This window comes from Microtus oregoni, unplaced genomic scaffold (assembly GCF_018167655.1).
Source record: "Microtus oregoni isolate MIOR12 unplaced genomic scaffold, Mior012 000011F_ref0000422, whole genome shotgun sequence".
NCBI lineage: Eukaryota > Metazoa > Chordata > Mammalia > Rodentia > Cricetidae > Microtus > Microtus oregoni.
Genome location: NW_024543070.1, coordinates 39,683,830 through 39,702,613, shown reverse-complemented (window position 1 = coordinate 39,702,613; position 18,784 = coordinate 39,683,830). Strand labels below are relative to the sequence as shown.

General features: G+C 45.5%; 1 protein-coding gene across 2 annotated transcripts; it reads left to right on the top strand.

Annotated features, from left to right (window-relative positions):
* Positions 1–2,685: 2,685 nt before the first annotated feature.
* On the top strand, positions 2,686–18,498 carry Hrh4 (histamine receptor H4). Of its 2 annotated transcripts, none has more exons than XM_041660645.1 (3): positions 2,686–2,881; positions 10,078–10,241; positions 17,683–18,498. In XM_041660645.1, the coding sequence occupies exons 1-3, from the start codon at positions 2,686–2,688 to the stop codon at positions 18,496–18,498; spliced, it is 1,176 nt and encodes a 391-aa protein (XP_041516579.1). The 2 variants fall into 2 exon arrangements, with proteins under 2 accessions (XP_041516579.1, XP_041516580.1); XM_041660646.1 differs by lacking the exon at positions 10,078–10,241 and adding an exon at positions 6,040–6,059 and having other exon boundaries at positions 17,800–18,498.
* The last annotated feature ends 286 nt before the right edge of the window (positions 18,499–18,784 follow it).

Here is an 18,784-nt window from a genome sequence, read left to right as displayed (position 1 = left end):
GGGTTCTCTTAAGGCATTCTCACCCTAGACTCCCCCTTGGTCACAGTCATTCAGCAACTGTCCTCATCTCACATTTCAGTTCCATGAATCCATCTCCAGTTGCCGTTGTCATCCAAGCCATTCCTTCCTGAGATCCCTTTGGTTAAGTCACTGTGTGGAAGGTGTGATAGTGTAGGACTTCTTTTAGACTCATTCCCAAGGGCAGGTGCCATCTTGGACAAATACAGAGAAAGGATAATGCCTTCTATGACTCAATCAAATATTTTCATGATCACGCTCTTGGCTAGGTACATGGAACAGATGATCTAACCCATCAACTGGTTTGGAGTTTTTGCAACTACGTTGGAAATAGTACACATTGAAAATTTTTATCATACAATATATTAAGGTTTTATTTTTCTAAGTGTAGAATACTTGACAGTTTCTTTTCCCCTTTAGCCCTGGAAAGGGGTTGCAACCACTCATGAATTCCTCCATATGTTGCTTCCAACAAGCAACCTGCTGGCATTCACATCTTTATATTTTATGTTATATGTCCTACTACCGCCTACTATTTGGATTTTCTTTTTTTAAACCACTGTTTCTGTTTTGTTTTGAGACAGCATCTCATGCAACCCTGGCTGATCTCAAGTTTTCTGTGTTGTAGCAATCACCTTAAGTTCCCAACTGATCTTCCTGCCTTTACCTGTTTAGTTCTGGGACTCAGGGTGGGTACTGCCTCACTTGGTGTTAACACTGCTCTGTTTGCGCTTTTGTTTTTTTTCACAATTTTGTATGATGGGCCTTATGTAGTTTATTTTTGTGAGTATGTGTAAGTGCATGTTCATATGTGTATGTGTGCGCATGTATATGGGGGTGTTTTGTGTGTGTAGCGAGCACAGGTTGACCTCAGATGTCATTCCTCAGGAGGTATCAACCTTAGTTTAGACACAGTGTCTCTTACTGGCCTGGAGCTCCCCAAGGCTGCCTGCCTGGCTGCTGAGTGCAGTGCCCTGCCTTCCGCAGTTCCACCATGTCTAGTTTTTAAAAACATGTGCTCTGGGAAGCAAACTCAAGTCCTCATACTTGCAAGGGAAGCCCCGCCCTGACTATTGTGTTTCCCCAGCCTTGTGTAGGTTTCTTTCTCTGTTTCTGGGGTTTCCAAGCTTTTACCAGTCTTTGGATGTTTTAGTCATTCATTTTTCAAGCATGTTCCCTCTTCTTCCTTTCTTTCCTTAGGGACTCTACTGAGACACAAGCTATCCTGTAGCCCAGTACTGATCTCCTAATTTCCATAAAAATCCTCTATCTATGCATTTAATTAATTTCCTCTGTGATATCTGATACTTCATTAAGATCAATATATGATCTTCCAGTTGAGGCATTCTAGCTTTCTCTTCCATTCATCTTTATAGTTTTACATAGTTCCTCCAAGAATAGAACACAGATATAATAAATACTATGGTGTCTTTTCTCTTTAGTTTAATAACTGTGCAATGTTCGGTGGTTTTGGGAACTGATTTGTTCCTTTATTACAGGTTTCTTAGCTTGTTTCTTGAAGTGCCTGATATTATTTGTAATTACCTCTTTGGTTTGGGATTATTTTATGGTCTATAAATACTCTTTTCTTCTATTCTTGAGATACCTCATCACTTTGTAGTGCAGGTTAGCCTGGAACTCAGAAAGTAGCCTGATAGGGCCTCATCACACCAATCCTTCTGCCTCAGCTTCCCTAGAGATTGGGATAATCTGCATAAGCCACTTCCATGTATTTTTGAACTGTGTTCAGTGTTGCATTGAACTTATTTGAAAACAATCTGCCTCTCATAGGTTTTGGTCTTAGGAGTTGTTGCTCAAAACCCAAGAAATATTAGTGTGGGGCTAATATTTCGGCCTTTATGAGTGTAGTGTGCAGTGCCTTAGCGTTTTCATCGGGCTGAGGGGAGTTGATCCAGTATCCAGCCTCGTGGAAGCACTGGGTACCATCCTTGCCCATTTTCTCAGGTCGTTCTTGCTGCTGCCTACAGTAGTTCCATCTATATTCTCCTGCTCAGCACTCAGGTGAAGATGGAAGATGGAGGACCCTTGGAGCTTTTCTGGGCTTCTCTGAAATTCATATCACCCTCTGGTTCTCTCAGCTCTCAGCTCCATTCCTTTGATCCAGAAGGATTGTTAGATTTTGACTTTATTTCCCTTTCCTGACCAGCTCTGAAGACTTCTGCAAGCATTTACTTAATGCTATCTACCAGGGAGGATTGTCCTCTGCCCCCCTTTCCCCTTGTGGCCAGAAGACAATTTTCAGCTGGATATATGGATATATATATATATATATATATATATATATATATATCTCCAATTTTCCTCAACCCCAGCTTATGGCTCATAAGATGTATAAACCATATTTTATAGATGCTATAAAACATTGCTCTCTCCCTGGGAAATAGATGAAATGGATGAACCCATTGCCTTTCTTAAGACGAAACGTTTTGTTGTTTTTGTGGAAACACATTTTCAGTGTCAGTTAAAGGGAAATTGCAGCCACAAGTTGATTGTTATCAATAATCAGGAAGTCGTGTGAAATCATCATTCTATTCGAAGGTGTTGTTTTGAGTGGGAGACTCTATATATGTGATGGCCCCTGCCTGGGAAGCAGGCTTGTTAGAACTGCCTGGCCAGGTGGATTTGCCCTGCTGAGCGTCATTCAGCATGCCACTGGAAGCAAACAGCTCTGGCAGCTTGACATTGACTGCAAAAGTCTCCTTGGCCCTTCTGATGTCCCTGCTTGCTTTTGCTATAATGTTGGGCAATGCTGTGGTCATTTTAGCCTTTGTGGTGGACAAAAACCTTAGACATCGAAGTAATTATTTTTTACTTAATTTGGCTATTTCAGACTTCTTCGTGGGTAAGTTCTGTGTTTTTATTTCCAATAGTCTTTTCGAGCTCTCATTCATTTCTGAAACCTTAAGGTCTTGTTATTTCATGGACTGTACGGATCGGAAGGGGCTAAGAAGAAAAACTAAAGTGTTAGAACGCAGTAGAGGGTGGTTATGCTACTTTAAAGGGAATTCTGTGCACATGGCTAATAGGGGAAGTTTGCTCTGAAAACAGTTTAATTTTTTTATAGACTAAATGAGTCCAGAATAGTTCTAGAATTATTTAGTGTCACCATTAGCTTGTTCTCAGAACTATTTTCTAACATGTTTAGACTTATACATATACTTTCCTAAGAAGTACAGTTCCCTTTGTATCCAGTGCTGAAGTGACAGGAGTCACATGTCTGCTGGGAGCCAGCATGATCAGGAAGTGGGATGAACTATGGAGCAGCTCTCAGGGTACTGTGTAGAGCAGAATCGTACACACCCAGCCGGCAGCTACTTTGCAAGCGACAGGGTACCATAGCAGCAGCGATTGCAAGGGTTCACAGATATCAGATTCATCTTTCCTTAAAATATTTTTTAAAACTCGTTTCACTTCCTTGTCGTTACCATTTCTGTGAGCACAGTGCTCTGCTTGCTGGACTGACGAGGCATGCTCGCCTCCTTTCACAAAGCTCATCGCAGGATGACCACAGTACTTCAGAGGACTGATGTGTCTTAGAGGGGCCGGGAGACTTTCTCTTGGGATGGCCACACTATTTTTCTGCACAGCTGTATGAAGCTTGTATTTATATTAAAGTCCAACTCGGAGGATGAAACTCTGAACAGGATGCCCAAACACTGTGTTGTAACAAATGGTAGTCCTCTCTCTTTGATGCCTTGACAGATATTTCCACTCAAACTGAGTTCACCAGTATCTGTATCATACACAGTACACACTAACATAGTTAGGCACTCACATGCTGTTAAGTAATCAGAGAATGCACGGAAGAGTGAGTTCATCTCTTTCTTCAGTGACAGGGGATGTAAGATGGCATTCACAGGACTGTTGGAGTGTGGAGCACTGGGAGTCTCCATGACGATGCACAGAGTGCTGTGGACACGAGGGAACAGATGGGGCACACTTGGTTACAGGATGGTGGCATCCCAAGAGCAACCCTGAGATTCAGATAGGATTTCTAGAAATAGAGATGGGGAGACAATTCCAAGACTCAACCATGGCACAGTCCACAAGCATTGTGTGTATTTTCCTGAGTGTGCACAACAGGTTGGCTGCTCTTCAAATGGTTGGATAGAGGAAGCAAGGGCTGAAGTTGTCTTTGTATGGTGAGGACCTTCAGATCGTAATGCCATTGTGGAGTGGAGCTTACCAAGCATAGAAATGAAAGGCCACAGATGACGGGAACTAACCAATCTAACATTCCTGCTTTCTCCTGACAGTGAAGGGCCTCGGGCTAGTGTGTGTGATTTAAATCCACATAGCTGTATGAAGCTTGTGTTTATATTAAAGTCCAACTCGGAGGATGAAACTGCCAAGAGGATGCCCGAACACTGTGTTGTAACAAATGGTAGTCCTTCCCGCTTTCTCTCTTCCATTTTGTCTCTCTGGCTAATACTTCAGCTAGACACAGATCCTTTTACACTGTTCTCCCTGCTCACCTTACACATGTGGATTTACGAGTGTGTACAGGCACAGACAATGGTCTCCTATAAAAACACACATCACCACTGTCTTCTTCCTGCACAGAATCATAGGACCTTAGGAGACACTTAGCTTTTAAAAGAGGTGCTGCACTTTGGCCCAGAGTGGGTGAGGCGCTGGTAACTCTGGCTTAGGGAAGGGTGAGGCCAAAAGATAAGAGAGCCTTGAACTGTGAACTTTCAAACCAAGATGGTTTCAGTTAAGAATGAGTGTCTCTGTGTGTGGTCAAAGGTAAAAAACAAGGAGGTGTTTCCATTTGGGGTTTGAGTACCTGGCCAGGAGCTGTGCCTGCTTCTGAGGAGTGGCCCTATGGATGTGGTCCCTTTCACCCTCACGTGAGTTGGCAAAGAACAGCTTCTTTCTGCTGCGTGATGTCATGAGCAGACCAAGCAGGACTTTTATTTCTTTTCAAAATGTGTGCACACAGACTGGGAGTGTTAGACTACACCTTTAATCCCAGCTTTGGGGAGGCGGAGGCAGGCAGAATCCTAAATTCAAGGCCAGCTAGGGCTACATAGTGAAACTCTGTACCAAAAAAAAAAAAAAAAATGTGTGTTGGGGGGGGGGCGATGATCTCTGTGAGTTCAAGGACAGCCTGGTCTACAGAGTGAGTTCCAGGTCAGGTTCCAAAGCTACAGAAAAACCCTAGCTCGTTAAAAACAAAAACAACAAAACAAAACAAAACAAAACAAACCCCACTGGCTGGAAGCTTAACCCCAGGGAGTTTGTGTTCACCCACGTCTGGAGGCAGAGATGCCTCAGGTCAAGGTCCTAGCAAATTTGGTTCCTGGTGAAGTTTTGCTCCGGCTGCTTTTCTCTTCATCCGGCCTCTAGGGATGCCTGCAAAGACAGGCAAATTCTCGGTTGTCCCCTTTTGTGTGGATATGGGTGTACTAAATCAGGGTCCCACCCTATGACTTTTACCCTCAGTTTTTCCTTTAGAGGTTCCATTTCTCTACAGCTGCTCCGAGTCTTAAAATGTCTGCATGTAAGGCAGGGAGTGGAGTGAGCACACAGTCCCCAGCACCCTGTGTACTCCTCCCTGGTCAGAGATGAATCGCCGGGATCCATGCAGCCAGTAGTGTTGTAAGGAGTTCCTCTCACCGCTTGCTTGCTGCTGCTGGAGGAGGGAGTGCCAGGTTGGTGTCAGATTTAAGGGAAACTGGCCTTGCCCGCTGTCCTCAGTTCACTCTGTGACAGTTATAGGAGTCAAAGCTAGAAGATGGACGGAACGTCTTGCCCTTGGGGCACTTCTTTTTCTGCCAGGTGTGAGACCAGGGAGACACAATACACGGCATAAATAAGTAAAACTGTGTAGCGTTTTAGAGGTGACAAGAAAAATACAGTGAGATGAGAGTGGGGGAGAGGGCAGGGGAGGGGACGAGGGGGGTTTCAGTGTAAAGATGGAGGGCTCGCCGGTTGAGAACACAGCCGAGCGGAAGCAGCTCTCTGAGCAGCTCTCTGAGGGAAGAGAATACCCAGAAGAATCAAGCTGGAAGGATGTGCGGAGAAGGTGTGCAGTGCATGTGAGCCAAAGGATGGAGTGAGTGGTTTGGAAGGAAAGCAGCTGAGGGGCAGATGGATTTATCTGCCTCATTTAGCCAAGTCATGGAGCTCCAGGTTCAGGGAGAGACACTGTCTTCAAAAATAAAGTAGAAGGCCCCAAGGAGACACAGAGACACACAGACATGCACACATACACACAGAGACAAGACACATATAGACACACACACAGAGACACAAGCACAGACATGCACACATACACACCGAGACAAGACACATATAGACACACACACAGACACACAGAGGCACACAAAGACACAAATACAGACACACAGACACGCATGCTTGCACACACACAACCCTCCCCCAGGAACACACTAGTGTGCTCTAAGCCAGCTATTATTTAAAACTGTTTCTAGAAACCTTAGCACATACTTCCTCTTTCATAGAATTCAGAAAGATAATGGAAAAGGATCTCCCTCAGATCTCCCTCCTTAATCTTTAAGTCAGTCACGTCTAGTGATTTCACTTCTGTGGAAGAAGCTAGTGTAGAGGTGGAAAGTATGCATGCTGGGAACTTTGAAAACCACACGATGGACCAAAATACGAATGTTTCAGTTTGAGGTACTTTATCTCAGGTAAAGTTGGGGCTCTTCTTTCTGCCGTAGTTGGCCCACTTGCCCTCCTGCTCCCCGCCTGATGATGTAAAAGTCACCACAGGGAAGCTTACTGATCATTGAAAGCACGGAGCCAAGGTTGGCAGTGTATGCCAGTGATCTCAGCCCCAGGCAGGGAGGAAGGCTAAGGCAGGAGGACCACAGGTTCTAGGACAGCCCAAGCCACACAGTGAATTTGAAGGCAGCCTAGCCTAGATAGTGAGATCCTGTCAATAAACCAAACCCCACATAAACCACATTGCCCTATAGCTGAAACGTAAAGCCAGCATGTTATTTGAACTACATGTGGGAATGGAAGACAGTTGGTGATGCCTATAATCCCAGCTACTGGGGCACTGCTCTACGAGGACTCCCAAGATCTCAGTCTGCTTTTGCTACAGAGTGAGTTCAAGGCCAGCTTTGGCAACTTTGTTTAGGCTCTGTCTCAAAAATGACAGTAAGAGTGGGTCTGGGAATGCAGGTCAATGGTAGACCAGTTGTCTACATGTGGGTCTATCTCTAGTGAAGCAGGTCTGGGAATGCAGGTCAATGGTAGACCAGTTGTCTACATGTGGGTCTATCTCTAGTGAAGCAGGTCTGGGAATGCAGGTCAATGGTAGACTAGTTGTCTACATGTGGGTCTATCCCTAGTATTGTAAAAGCACTGACCACCCAGTTCTTCCTCCATGTGGTCCTGTCTCCCATCTGGGTGCAAATGCAGGTACAAACACCAAGTCTGCCATCCTTGCTACAGCCTGGCAGCCTGCCCCGTGGAGAGAGGACAGGGCTTGTTTCCTTCTGCTCGCCTTTGCTCTTCTGTCCCCATTACTATTGTTCTTCATGATGAAGAAATTTACTTCTCACGCAGAGCAGGACCAGGTCTGCCAGGGCCCGATAAAATATGCAGACACACCACAGAACCAGGTTTCAGCCACAGAAAAGATCACATCCCCAGCCAGTAGTGACACCTGTCTGATGTGGCACCAAAGAGCTGGCAGTCCAGCATAGTCATTCCCTGGCCAACCGTGTCAGCGCTGGGCACAGTCACCATGGTTGAATTGCTGTTTGATCATTGTCAAGGACGGCTGTAGCTACCTAAGGGTTTTGATCTCGATGGCCTCCTTTGGGGCCCACCAGCTGACTGGATCTTGCTTTGTGTCTCCTTTTTCAGTTATTAGTTTCTTTAACTGTTTTTGTTTATTTTTTGAGACAGGGTCTCCTTTTACTCCAGGCTAACTTCAAACTCACCATAACATTCCTGACTCCGCCTCCCAAATGCTAAGATTGCAGCTGTGCCCGTCACACTAGGCTCTTTAGTTGTTAAATCTGCCTGCTTCCTAACTCACCAAGTTCCTGTAGGGATGCAGTTAGAGGATAGTTTATTTTCTGTGTGTATGTTTAAATGAGATTGTGTTTGTTTCATTTAATTTCTTTTTTTTTTTGTAAGATGATACGTGATTCCTGACATGTGGTCACCAACACACATCAGCTGTTATTAAGTTGAATGCACAAGACATTGTGAGGCCAACATAGACATAAGGAGCACAAACAGTGTGCGACCAATGTAGACACAAGGAGCACAAACATTGTGTGGCCAATGTAGACATAAGGAGCACAAATAACATTGGTCTGTGACAGGGTTTTAATCTCCAGGAAAGACAAATGAAATGAAGACCATGATATCAAGCAGAATACAAGTAGTACAGAGAAAAGAGAAAATGGCAAAGTTAAACACATGTAAGGGCTGGAGAGATGATTCGGGGTGCAGTCCTCTCTCACTGAGCATGAAGTGCTTGCCTGTGACACCAATGCTACATTAAGAAGCAGCAAATGCAAGAGAATTCCAAGGGACTTATTCCCCAGCCAGTTTGGGTTAAGCAGGGAGCCCCAGGTTCAACCAGAGATCCTGTCTCAAAACTTAAGGTTGAGAAGTAATTGAGAAAGATAGTCTGACATTATCTTATGGTCTCCACATGTGCCCATGCCTAGGTGCATGAACCTGCATCCATGTGCATCCATATGTACACTCGTGCATGCGCAATTGCATGTGCACACACACATGCACAAAAGACAGCAAGAGAGACACACACAGAGAGAGATGAGAGAGGGAGAGAGAGAGAGAGAGAGAGAGAGAGAGAGAGAGAAAGGGGGGACTGATTGGGGAGAGGATGGATGGTGAAGATAACACTATAAGAAAACATTATTTTCATGCATGATAATGTCATCATGAAACTCTTTGGTGTATGTAATTAACACGTACAAAACCCTGTAAAACAATGACAAAGCTGCTGAGAGTGTAAGTGGCAGAGGGATCACCTCAGCCCAAGAGCCTCCAGAGGCCTTGGAGGAAGTGGATGTTCAGATTTGCAGGAAGAGTGACAGAAATACATGCAGTTCCCTAGTGAAGAGGAGGCCAGGAGGAGAGCAGTATGTGCCTAGTTAAGGCCCGAGATTTGATCCCCAGCACAAAGACACAAAGAGGAAGACGCTCTGGGAAGAACAATGTTGGCAAAGAGAAAGGGATGGAAAATATGGTCTGTGCTGTGCTGTGGGAGGGGTGAGCCACCATGTTTGGGTTGGGGCACAAATGCACACAGGTGACTTTTGATGGAAGTATGATTAGAACATGTACTTTACCTGGAAGTCATAGGAGCCCTCACAGTAGCTGTTTGTGATCTAAAGAGTGCATGGGGGCAAAAACTAACGTTTTTATTTATAGCTTTGTTGGCACAGCTTTACTGCAAAAAAAATATCTGAGGCAAAGAACTTAGAAGGGAAAATATTAGATCACAGTTAGGGAGTTCAAATTCAGATTTGGGTGGCCTATTGCTTTGACTCCCGACGGTGGTGGATGTCAACGGGTGTGTGAGTGAGCGCTTACACCTAGAACCAGGAAGGGTGGGGAGCCTGGCAGAGCTCTGTTCCACAATTTTGACCTAAAAACCTCGCACTAAGCTCCTTCTCCTAAACGTCCCCATGCCGCGCCATCCTCCCATGCTGAAGACCAAGGCTTTCCATAAACATCTTTAAAGGACAGTTATCGAATTCTAGTGATAACTAAGCTATTTTCAGTGAATTCAGGCATATCATGATACATGAGAATATAGTTTTTTTGTAGTCAGTGATGTGAACTGTTTTTAATTAAAAATTGATTAAATATTTATTGAGTGGGGTGTGTGTGTGTCTGTACCATAGCATGCCATTTTATTCAAGAGTAGGTTTGAGCACAACGTGCAGGAGTTAGGGCTCTCCTTGTGTCATTTGGCTTTGGGATTTGTCAAGATTGGTGGCAAGTATCTTTAGTGACTTAGCCATCGTGTTGTCCCAACATTGATTTTTAATTCCTTTCCTCCCTGCACAGGTGCGATCTCCATCCCTCTGTACATCCCTCACACAGTGTTTACCTGGAATTTTGGAAGTGAAATCTGCACGTTTTGGCTCATTGTTGACTATCTTTTGTGTACAGCATCTGTCTACAATATTGTCCTCATTAGCTACGATCGATACCAGTCAGTTTCAAATGCTGTAAGTCATAATGTTAACTTACTTTCCATAGAAGATTATATCGTTGTGAATTCTGGGTCCCTACGCCATGCATATTTCATGTACTAGAAATGTTGGGGATGAATCCAAGGGATCTGAACAAATTGGAAACTCTTCATTCTTTTGATATCTGGCCTAAAGTCCTCACTGGCTTTTATTCTGTGTGGACTTGCTAACTCTCCCCATGGGTGTTTGAAATGGGAAGGAAAGGACCAAAGAAGATTCACGGCTAACTGTGAGAAGTGCCAGATCGAGTGCTCAGTAGCTTGGATGTCTGTGGGTTCACCCTCACGGACAAGTTGAGACCCCGATATTTTCCTCAAGATAGAACTTTCTGGGCAACTAGAAAGATTCCGAGAATGAGTGGGTGAGCAAATGGGTTTGAGCACAGACGACAGGAAACACAGCAGGACGTGATGAGAAAGCTGAACTCAGCCAAAATCTGGAGCCTACTGGGTGGCTTAGAAGAAATTCTTAAGCAAAATAAATCTCCCAGCAACTGAAGGAAGGAGAAAATAGGGCAAGGGGAGAGAAGTCACAGAAATGTGGGGCAGTGATTCGTGGTCTTAAAAATAATGGAGGAGGGGTGGATCTGGGAGAGGGGAGGGAGGGGAAACTGCATTTGGGATATAATGTGTTAGAGAAAAATAAATTTCTCTGTCTCTGTGTCTGTCTGTCTGTCTCTCGTGTGTGTGAGTATGTATACACACACACACACACACACACACACACACACACACACGGAGAAGAGGTCAGAGGACAGCCTTGGCTGTTGGACTTACCTTCACCTTGTTGATCTAGGGTTGCTATGTTGTTTTTCCATGTGTACACACATACACATGCACACACACACACACACACACACACACACACACACACACACGGAGAAGTGATCAGTGGACAGCCTAAGCTGTTGGACTTACCTTCACTTTGTTGAGCTAGGGTTGCTATGTTGTTTTTCCATGTGTACTCCAGGCTAGCCTGCCTGTGCACTTCTGAGCTTTCTTGTGTACCTGACTCCTGTCTCCCCTTGGGAGAGCTGATGTTCTAGATGCTGCACTGGAGGCTTGCTCCGCATGGGTTCTGAAGATCTGAACTCAGACCCTCATGCTTGCCTGACAAGTGCTCGCCCCGCTGAACAAGCTCTCCAGCCCTATTTTCAGTCTCTGACTTCATTTAATCCTGGATCATAGGATCTCAGAGCTTTGGGGACCATTTGGGGTTCACTCTGCTAAATGCTAAAATGCAGAATTAAATACTTGGGGAGTGGAGGCAGTGGCAGAGATACGTGGGTTCTGTACTTTTGACCAAATACTGCGCTGGCAGTGCTGAGAGGATTCCGAAGCTCCTACCTGTGAGGACCCAACACAGCAAGAAATTAGATTAGATGAAAGATAACTTTTGGAACAAAGAGATTCTAAAATACTGCTGCACAAGCAGCATTTTATAGACAAATTTCTTTTGTGCTCACAGAATATTCTGGAAAAGATAGAAAGTTCCACTCCAGGAGGTCATCCTGGGACCTCCTAGCCCCTCATTAACAGGGTGGCCTGCCCACGATAGATCAGGGAGCAGCAAGCATTTATTATCCCGGCAGGGCCCAAGAGTAAATATTTTCAGTTTTGTAGCACCTGTGATATTCTGAACTCTGCTGCAGCACAGAAAAGCCCCAGATTATTTATGGGGTGTGTGTATGGAGGGCAGTGTACTGGCTGGGTGCTGATAAAACTTTATTTATAGAAACAAGTGGTGGGCCAGATTAGTTTCGTGGACAATAGTGTGATGACTTTACTCTAGGCCATTACCCTCTGCCTGATGAAAGTTTGACTGTTGGCACTCTGGTTTCTATTCTAGAAGAGAAGTCCACAGGAAAAGATTTTCTTTTTATTCACATCTCTTTGGTGGGACTTGGTCCCATAATGCCACCTCACTGCAAAGGGAGTTTGAAAATGTGGTCTCTAGCTGAACTACAATTTGGCCAGGAAAAAGAGTAAAATGGATAGGACAGGACAGTGAGCTGACTCTGCTGGCTGCCCTGGGGCCTCTCCGGTATCAGCGCACCGCAGTCAATGCAGTCTGTATGGGTGAACACAGCCAGCTGACTGCTGGCTGCCCTGGGCCTCCTCCGTGTCAGTGCACTGGGGATGTTTCTGTTGATGCTGCAGACGCCAATAATGTCACTGTTTTCCAAAGGCTGGACTTGTCCTAGGGTTGAGTGGGTTGTAACCAGTTGGGATTTTTTTCTTTTCTTTCTTATCTATTAAAGTAACACAGGGCCGGGCGGTGGTGGTGCACGCCTTTAATCCCAGCACTTGGGAGGCAGAGGCAGGCAGATCTCTGTGAGTTCGAGACCAGCCTGGTCTACAAGAGCTAGTTCCAGGACAGGCTCCAAAACCACAGAGAAACCCTGTCTCGAAAAACAAAAACAAACAAAAAAAAAAGTAACACAGAATGGAGAACAACAGAAAAGACTAGAAAAAAGTACAAAGGCACAATCAGAGGGCTTCACACAGCATAAAGGCAACCACTGTTCAGTGAATTCTTCGGTGCAGTTAGTTGGCTATGTTGGAAAAAGCATATTATATCTTGTTTTAGAAGTAAAGTGTTTAAAAGCCATGTTAAATCAGAACATTTCTCATTTGTACCTTAAATTTTTAAAGGTGATTTTAAAAAATCTTTATAAATCCTTTAAAAAAATTTAATTATGTGCCTGTACATCCATGTAATATGTGCCTATGAGTACACTTGCCTGAAGAGGCCAGCAGGGGGCTTCAGATCACCCTGGAGCTGGAGTTACAGCTGGGTGTAGCTGTGGGAAGGCACAGTGCTCTTCCTGGGCCATCTTTGCAGCCAGCCCACCCCTTAAACCTTTCCTGGAGGGGCCTCGGACTTTCTCCACTGGTTGGCCAAGATTTTGAGCCTATTCTCAAGTTAGTGGGCACAAAAAGGACAGCATGTTATCTAGTTAGCTAATAGAGTTACAAAGAGATGATACCCAGAGAGGAAGTGTGTGCTCACCCTAGTTTTTTTTTTTTTGTTTTTTGTTTTTTTTTTTTTTTTGTTTTTTTGAGACAGGGTTTCTCTGTGGCTTTGGAGCCTGTCCTGGAACTAGCTCTGTAGACCAGGCTGGTCTCGAACTCACAGAGATCCGCCTGCCTCTGCCTCCCGAGTGCTGGGATTAAAGGCGTGTGCCACCACCGCCCAGCTTACCCTAGTTTTGTTCTAAGAAATTCTCTGGCAGTGAAGGCTAAGACATAGGGGCTGGACCTCATTCCTGAACAGAGCTGAGGTGCAGGGCAGAGCCGATACACAGAACTCTGAGCAGTGGCAGGGCAGCTAAGAGGGTTCTTGTTCTTTGTCTGGATAAATCCCCGACTCCTGAGCACTCTCAGGCAGTGTTAGTGGGAAACTCACTTTTGTGATAGATGTAAGTAGAGGGCACGGTGACAGGAAACAGGGACCTAGACCTGGGAAGTAGACATTTCGTAGACCATAATTTTGAAAATGAAACTTCAACACAGATGGCCACAATGTTGTCTAGAGGTGTCTTCAATGCAGTTGAATGCAGGAACTCATCTCATTATTCATACCAGAATGCTCCAGTGGGCCTCCCTGTCTCCCAGATGGAATATGGCTGACAGAATGTTTGGTTCTTTTACTGGGGTAGGGAAGGACGCAGGGCAGGGAGCAATATCCTGAATAATGTACATGTTTTGTGGATGGTTAGATTGACTTCAGAGAGGTCACTCATCACCTGGGTCTAGGCTCCAGCAAGGCTTGGACTGTCATCTGTCAAGACTGCTCCCAGAGATGAAGAGATGATGAGATTGGTACCTTCTTCTCAAGTCCCTCAGATGGCCATTATCTCAATCAGCCTCATGCATAATGAAAGAGAGAGGGCATCTCTAAGCATATTGCTTTATGCCATTACAAAGACTGAACAGAGCAATTAAAAAAACTAAATGCAGTTTTATGACCATCTGGGTATTGTTCCCATCTTCATAACCATTAGACTTAGTGCAAGAGATGTAGTAATTAGTGTCACGCGAAGGAGAAGGTGAAAGAGTGGGCTGTGCGTGGCAGCTTGTGGTCGGTACCGTTTTGGCCAGCTCTTTTCTGAGCTTACTCTCAAAAATGCCAGCAGTTTGGTGATGGTGCAGTCATATTTCTTTATAGTTAAAAAAACATTAAAAAATACTTATCACATCCTCTTTCTGACAGCCGTTGGCAGGCATGCACACTGAATCAAAGGTTCACCCTGCTTCTCTTTAGAACTAGGAAATATGTACACTGAAATTTGAAAACTCACAGAAAAAATCAGAGCGAATGAAAGGAGGTGGCTGGCACCTCTCTTCCTGTAAGTGAGGACATGGGGGGGGCCTGGAATGGCGAGTCTTCCAGATCTCACAGTTTCAGAGAGACTGCTAGCTACAGTATACCATCAAACAAAACCTCTTTCTGTACTACTGCACTTTCAGAGGAGCCTGGTTTTGTTCCCAGCAGCCACACTGTGGCTCTCAACCATCAACAATGTGACTTTGGTCCCTGGGGGTCAGATGCCCTCTTCTGACCTTTGGCATCATCACACATGTATGTGGTACACATATGTGCAGGCAGAACACCATACACATAAAAATACATGAACATAAAGCCAAACCAAAACAAAAGTCCTTGGTTCGGTGACAGGTGTGCACTGCAGGACTCAGAAGCAGGAGAACCTTGAGTTTAAGAGCAGTCTGGGCTGGACAATGAATTCAAGGTCAGACCGAGCTAAAGAGCAAGTTCTTGCCTTGACCACGAATGGCCAGGATGTAGCTCAGTAGTCAAGGACTTTCCTGGCATGTGCAGGGCCCTGGATTTGATATCTTCATGGAGATATTTACTCCTGATTCAGAATGATTGGTCTTTTTTTTTTTTTTTTTGGTTTTTTCGAGACAGGGTTTCTCTGTGGCTTTGGAGCCTGTCCTGGAACTAGCTCTGTAGACCAGGCTGGCCTCGAACTCACAGAGATCCACCTGCCTCTGCCTCCCGAGTGCTGGGATTAAAGGCGTGCGCCACCACCGCCTGGCAGAATGATTGGTCTTTACACACCTTTAGATTTTCAAAGATAGTCTTAAAGATTTCAGGTTTGACACAACAATCACAGAGGGTAACCCTCACTCACAGAACCCAACTTTATCTTTCCTCGTGGAAGCCTGGCCTTGTCACCCTCAGAAAAGTCATATACGGGTGTACATCACACACGCACACACACACGCACACACACACACGCACACACACACACACGCACACACACACACACGCACACACACACACGCACACACACACACACACGCACACACACACACGCACACACACACACACACGCACACACACACACACGCACACACACACGCACACACACGCACACACACACGCACACACACACGCACACACACACACGCACACACACACGCACACACACACACACGCACACACACACACACGCACACACACACACACGCACGCACGCACACACACACACACACACACGCACGCACACACACACACACGCACACACACACACACGCACACACACACACACACTGACACACACACACACTGACACACACACGCACACACACACACACACGCACACACGCACACACACACACGCACGCACGCACGCACACACACACACGCACACACACGCACACACACACGCACGCACACACGCACGCACACACGCACGCACACACACACACACGCACACACACACGCACACACACACACACACACGCACACACACACGCACACACACACACGCACGCACGCACGCACGCACACACACACACACGCACACACACACACACACGCACGCACGCACACACACACACACACGCACACACACACACACGCACGCACGCACGCACGCACGCACGCACGCACACACACACACACACACACTGACACTTGCTGTAGTCATGGCCCGTAGATGGAAGTCTTTGTCCTGCCTGGTCCTGTAACCATTCAGTCCCAAAGAAACACACAGAAGTTTATAATAATTATAAAGTGTTTAGTCTATTAGCTCAGGGTTATTATTAACTAACTATTATGACTTAAATTAACCTCAATCTCATTCTGAGGATTCCTGGAAGCAGGATCACCGTTTTCAGACTGAGGTAGAGGTAAGAGCCAGTGGCTGGCTGTTTTGCTTTTCTGTCTGTGGGTTTTTATTAATCGTGTGGCAATGGCCTGTTGTCAGTTTTGGCTGGGACAGAAACATTTACAGGCAGAAGTGCCCTGGAGTGTTCAGACACCTGGAGCATCTCTCCTACATAGCTGAGAGCCTTCTGTGTGTTCACAGTCTCTTGGGAGGCGTGTAAGAGCTTTCTGTTTCTGGCTTAACCCCGGGCTTGCTGTGTGAATGGCCGAGTATATTTCCATTCTTCCTGAGTATCGGAGTCAGATAAGCCATGGCCTTCAACTCTTGAAAACTGACTGTGGTGCAGAGTATGTTTAGCCCTAGAATATGCTACACATGCTTCTCTGTACTTGTTTATTGATATCAATTTCCAAAGATACATTGCCTTCATTCATGAAACATTATCCCACACTCTGATGCGTTTGACACTGATTGTATTATTGTTTCATTGAAGAGAACACCTGTCACGTTCTAGGCTGCAGAGAACTGTGGTGTGTTCAGTTTCAGTAACTGTTAGAGTCAGGAACACTTCCTTCCTTCCCTTCCTTCCTTCCTTCCTTCCTTCTTTCCTTCCTTCCTTCCTTCCCTCCCTCCCTCCCTTTCTCACTCTTCCCTCCCTCCCTTCCTCCTTCCCTCCTTTCTTTCCTTCTTTCTTTCCTTGTCTTTCTTTTTTTCTTTCTTTCTGCCTGTGTATACACTTGCACATGCACTTGTGTATGCATGCATGTGGTAAGCAGAAGTACCATCCACCTTCTTCATGTATGTATATGTATGTGTTCATGTGTGAGGAGGTGCCATGTGTGTGCAAGTGTGTGTAGCCGCTGGAGGACAACCTCAGCTATTATCTACCTCCTTTGAGACAGGAGCTCACCAATTAGGCTAGACTTCCTGGCAGGAGTCCTCGGGGATCCTCCCGCCCCCACTGCACATGTGCGAGGATTACAAACTCATGCCACCACACCAGGCTTTGAGAACATTTCTTTCTTATCTTAGTGTCCTTGGCCTTGCTATGGTGTTCAAAACTTAACTTTGCATTTTTTTTGTTTTCTCTGGAAATTTATTAAAGTTACCATCTTAGTCAGGTTCTGTCACCACTGATCTCTCGCCTGGGCACAGCTGCAATGCCATGTTAATCGATGTGTCTCTTGCACATCCCTGGAAGCTGTGAGTCCTGCGTGATGCTCCATGTGCTCCATGTATCTTCATTAAAACAAAACCAACTTGTCTGATTTATTGTAGGTGACCTATAGGGCTAAGCACACCGGCAGTCTGAAGATTGTCGCTCAGATGGCTGCTGTTTGGATACTGGCTTTCTTGGTAAATGGCCCGATGATTCTAATTTCAAACTCTTGGAAGAGCAACAGCACGGTCACAAACGAATGTGAGCCTGGCTTTGTTTCAAAGTGGTACATACTTGCCATTACGACATTCTTGGAATTCCTGGTCCCTGTCATTTCAGTGGCCTATTTCAATGTGCAAATTTATTGGAGTCTGTGGAAGCGTGGGAGTCTGAATAGGTGCTGCAGCCATGTGGGGTTCATCCCCACCTCTTCCAGTGACTCTGGGCACTTACCCAGAGCTGGGGATGTTTCCAGGACACCTCTTCCTGCATCGAAGGAATCAGCCACATCTCTTCATTTAAAATGTCCTCGAAGAAAGAGCAGTCTTCTGGTGTCTTTAAGAACTCACACGAATAGCAATGCCTTCAAAGTGGGTTCCCTCTTGCAATCTGAAGCCTCAGCGCTTCACCGAAGGGAGCACACGGAACTTCTCCGAGGCAGGAAGTTAGCCAGGTCTCTGGCCATCCTGCTGGGTGCTTTTGCCATCTGCTGGGCTCCATACTGTCTGTCCACAATTGTTCTTTCTGCTTATGCTGAAGGGGAGCGCCCCAAATCAATTTGGTACACCATTGCCTTTTGGCTGCAATGGTTCAATTCTTTTGTAAATCCCTTTTTGTACCCCTTATGTCACAGAAGTTTTCAGAAAGCTTTCTGGAAAATATTTTGTGTGAAAAGGCAACACGCGCCATCACAGAACCAGTCTGTATCTTCTTGAGGACAATAGCATCACTTCTGTCAATTCCAGGCTCCGTGTCATCTGAAGAGATGGGAGCTCCCATCTCGCTCTGTATTCTCTGACAAACAATGCATAAAATATAATGTTTGAAAACTTTAATAAAACTCTCCATTGGAAACACTACTCTAGTCAACAGCGGTGTAGTGAATGTGGCAAATTCATGGCTGTAAAAATACTGATATTTTCCTCGGTCTTCACCTCCTCCTCCCTGTTTTGTGGATCTTCCTAGAGCATTGACTGTGAAACTCCTGTATTCTTTCTGTGT

Excerpts from the sequence above, each read along its gene's own strand:
- Hrh4 (XM_041660645.1), top strand. The coding sequence starts at position 2,686 with ATGCCACTGGAAGCAAACAGCTCTGGCAGCTTGACATTGACTGCAAAA. Across the intron at positions 2,882-10,077 it reads TATTTCAGACTTCTTCGTGG|GTGCGATCTCCATCCCTCTG; the intron begins GTAAGTTCTGTG and ends CTCCCTGCACAG. Across the intron at positions 10,242-17,682 it reads ACCAGTCAGTTTCAAATGCT|GTGACCTATAGGGCTAAGCA; the intron begins GTAAGTCATAAT and ends GATTTATTGTAG.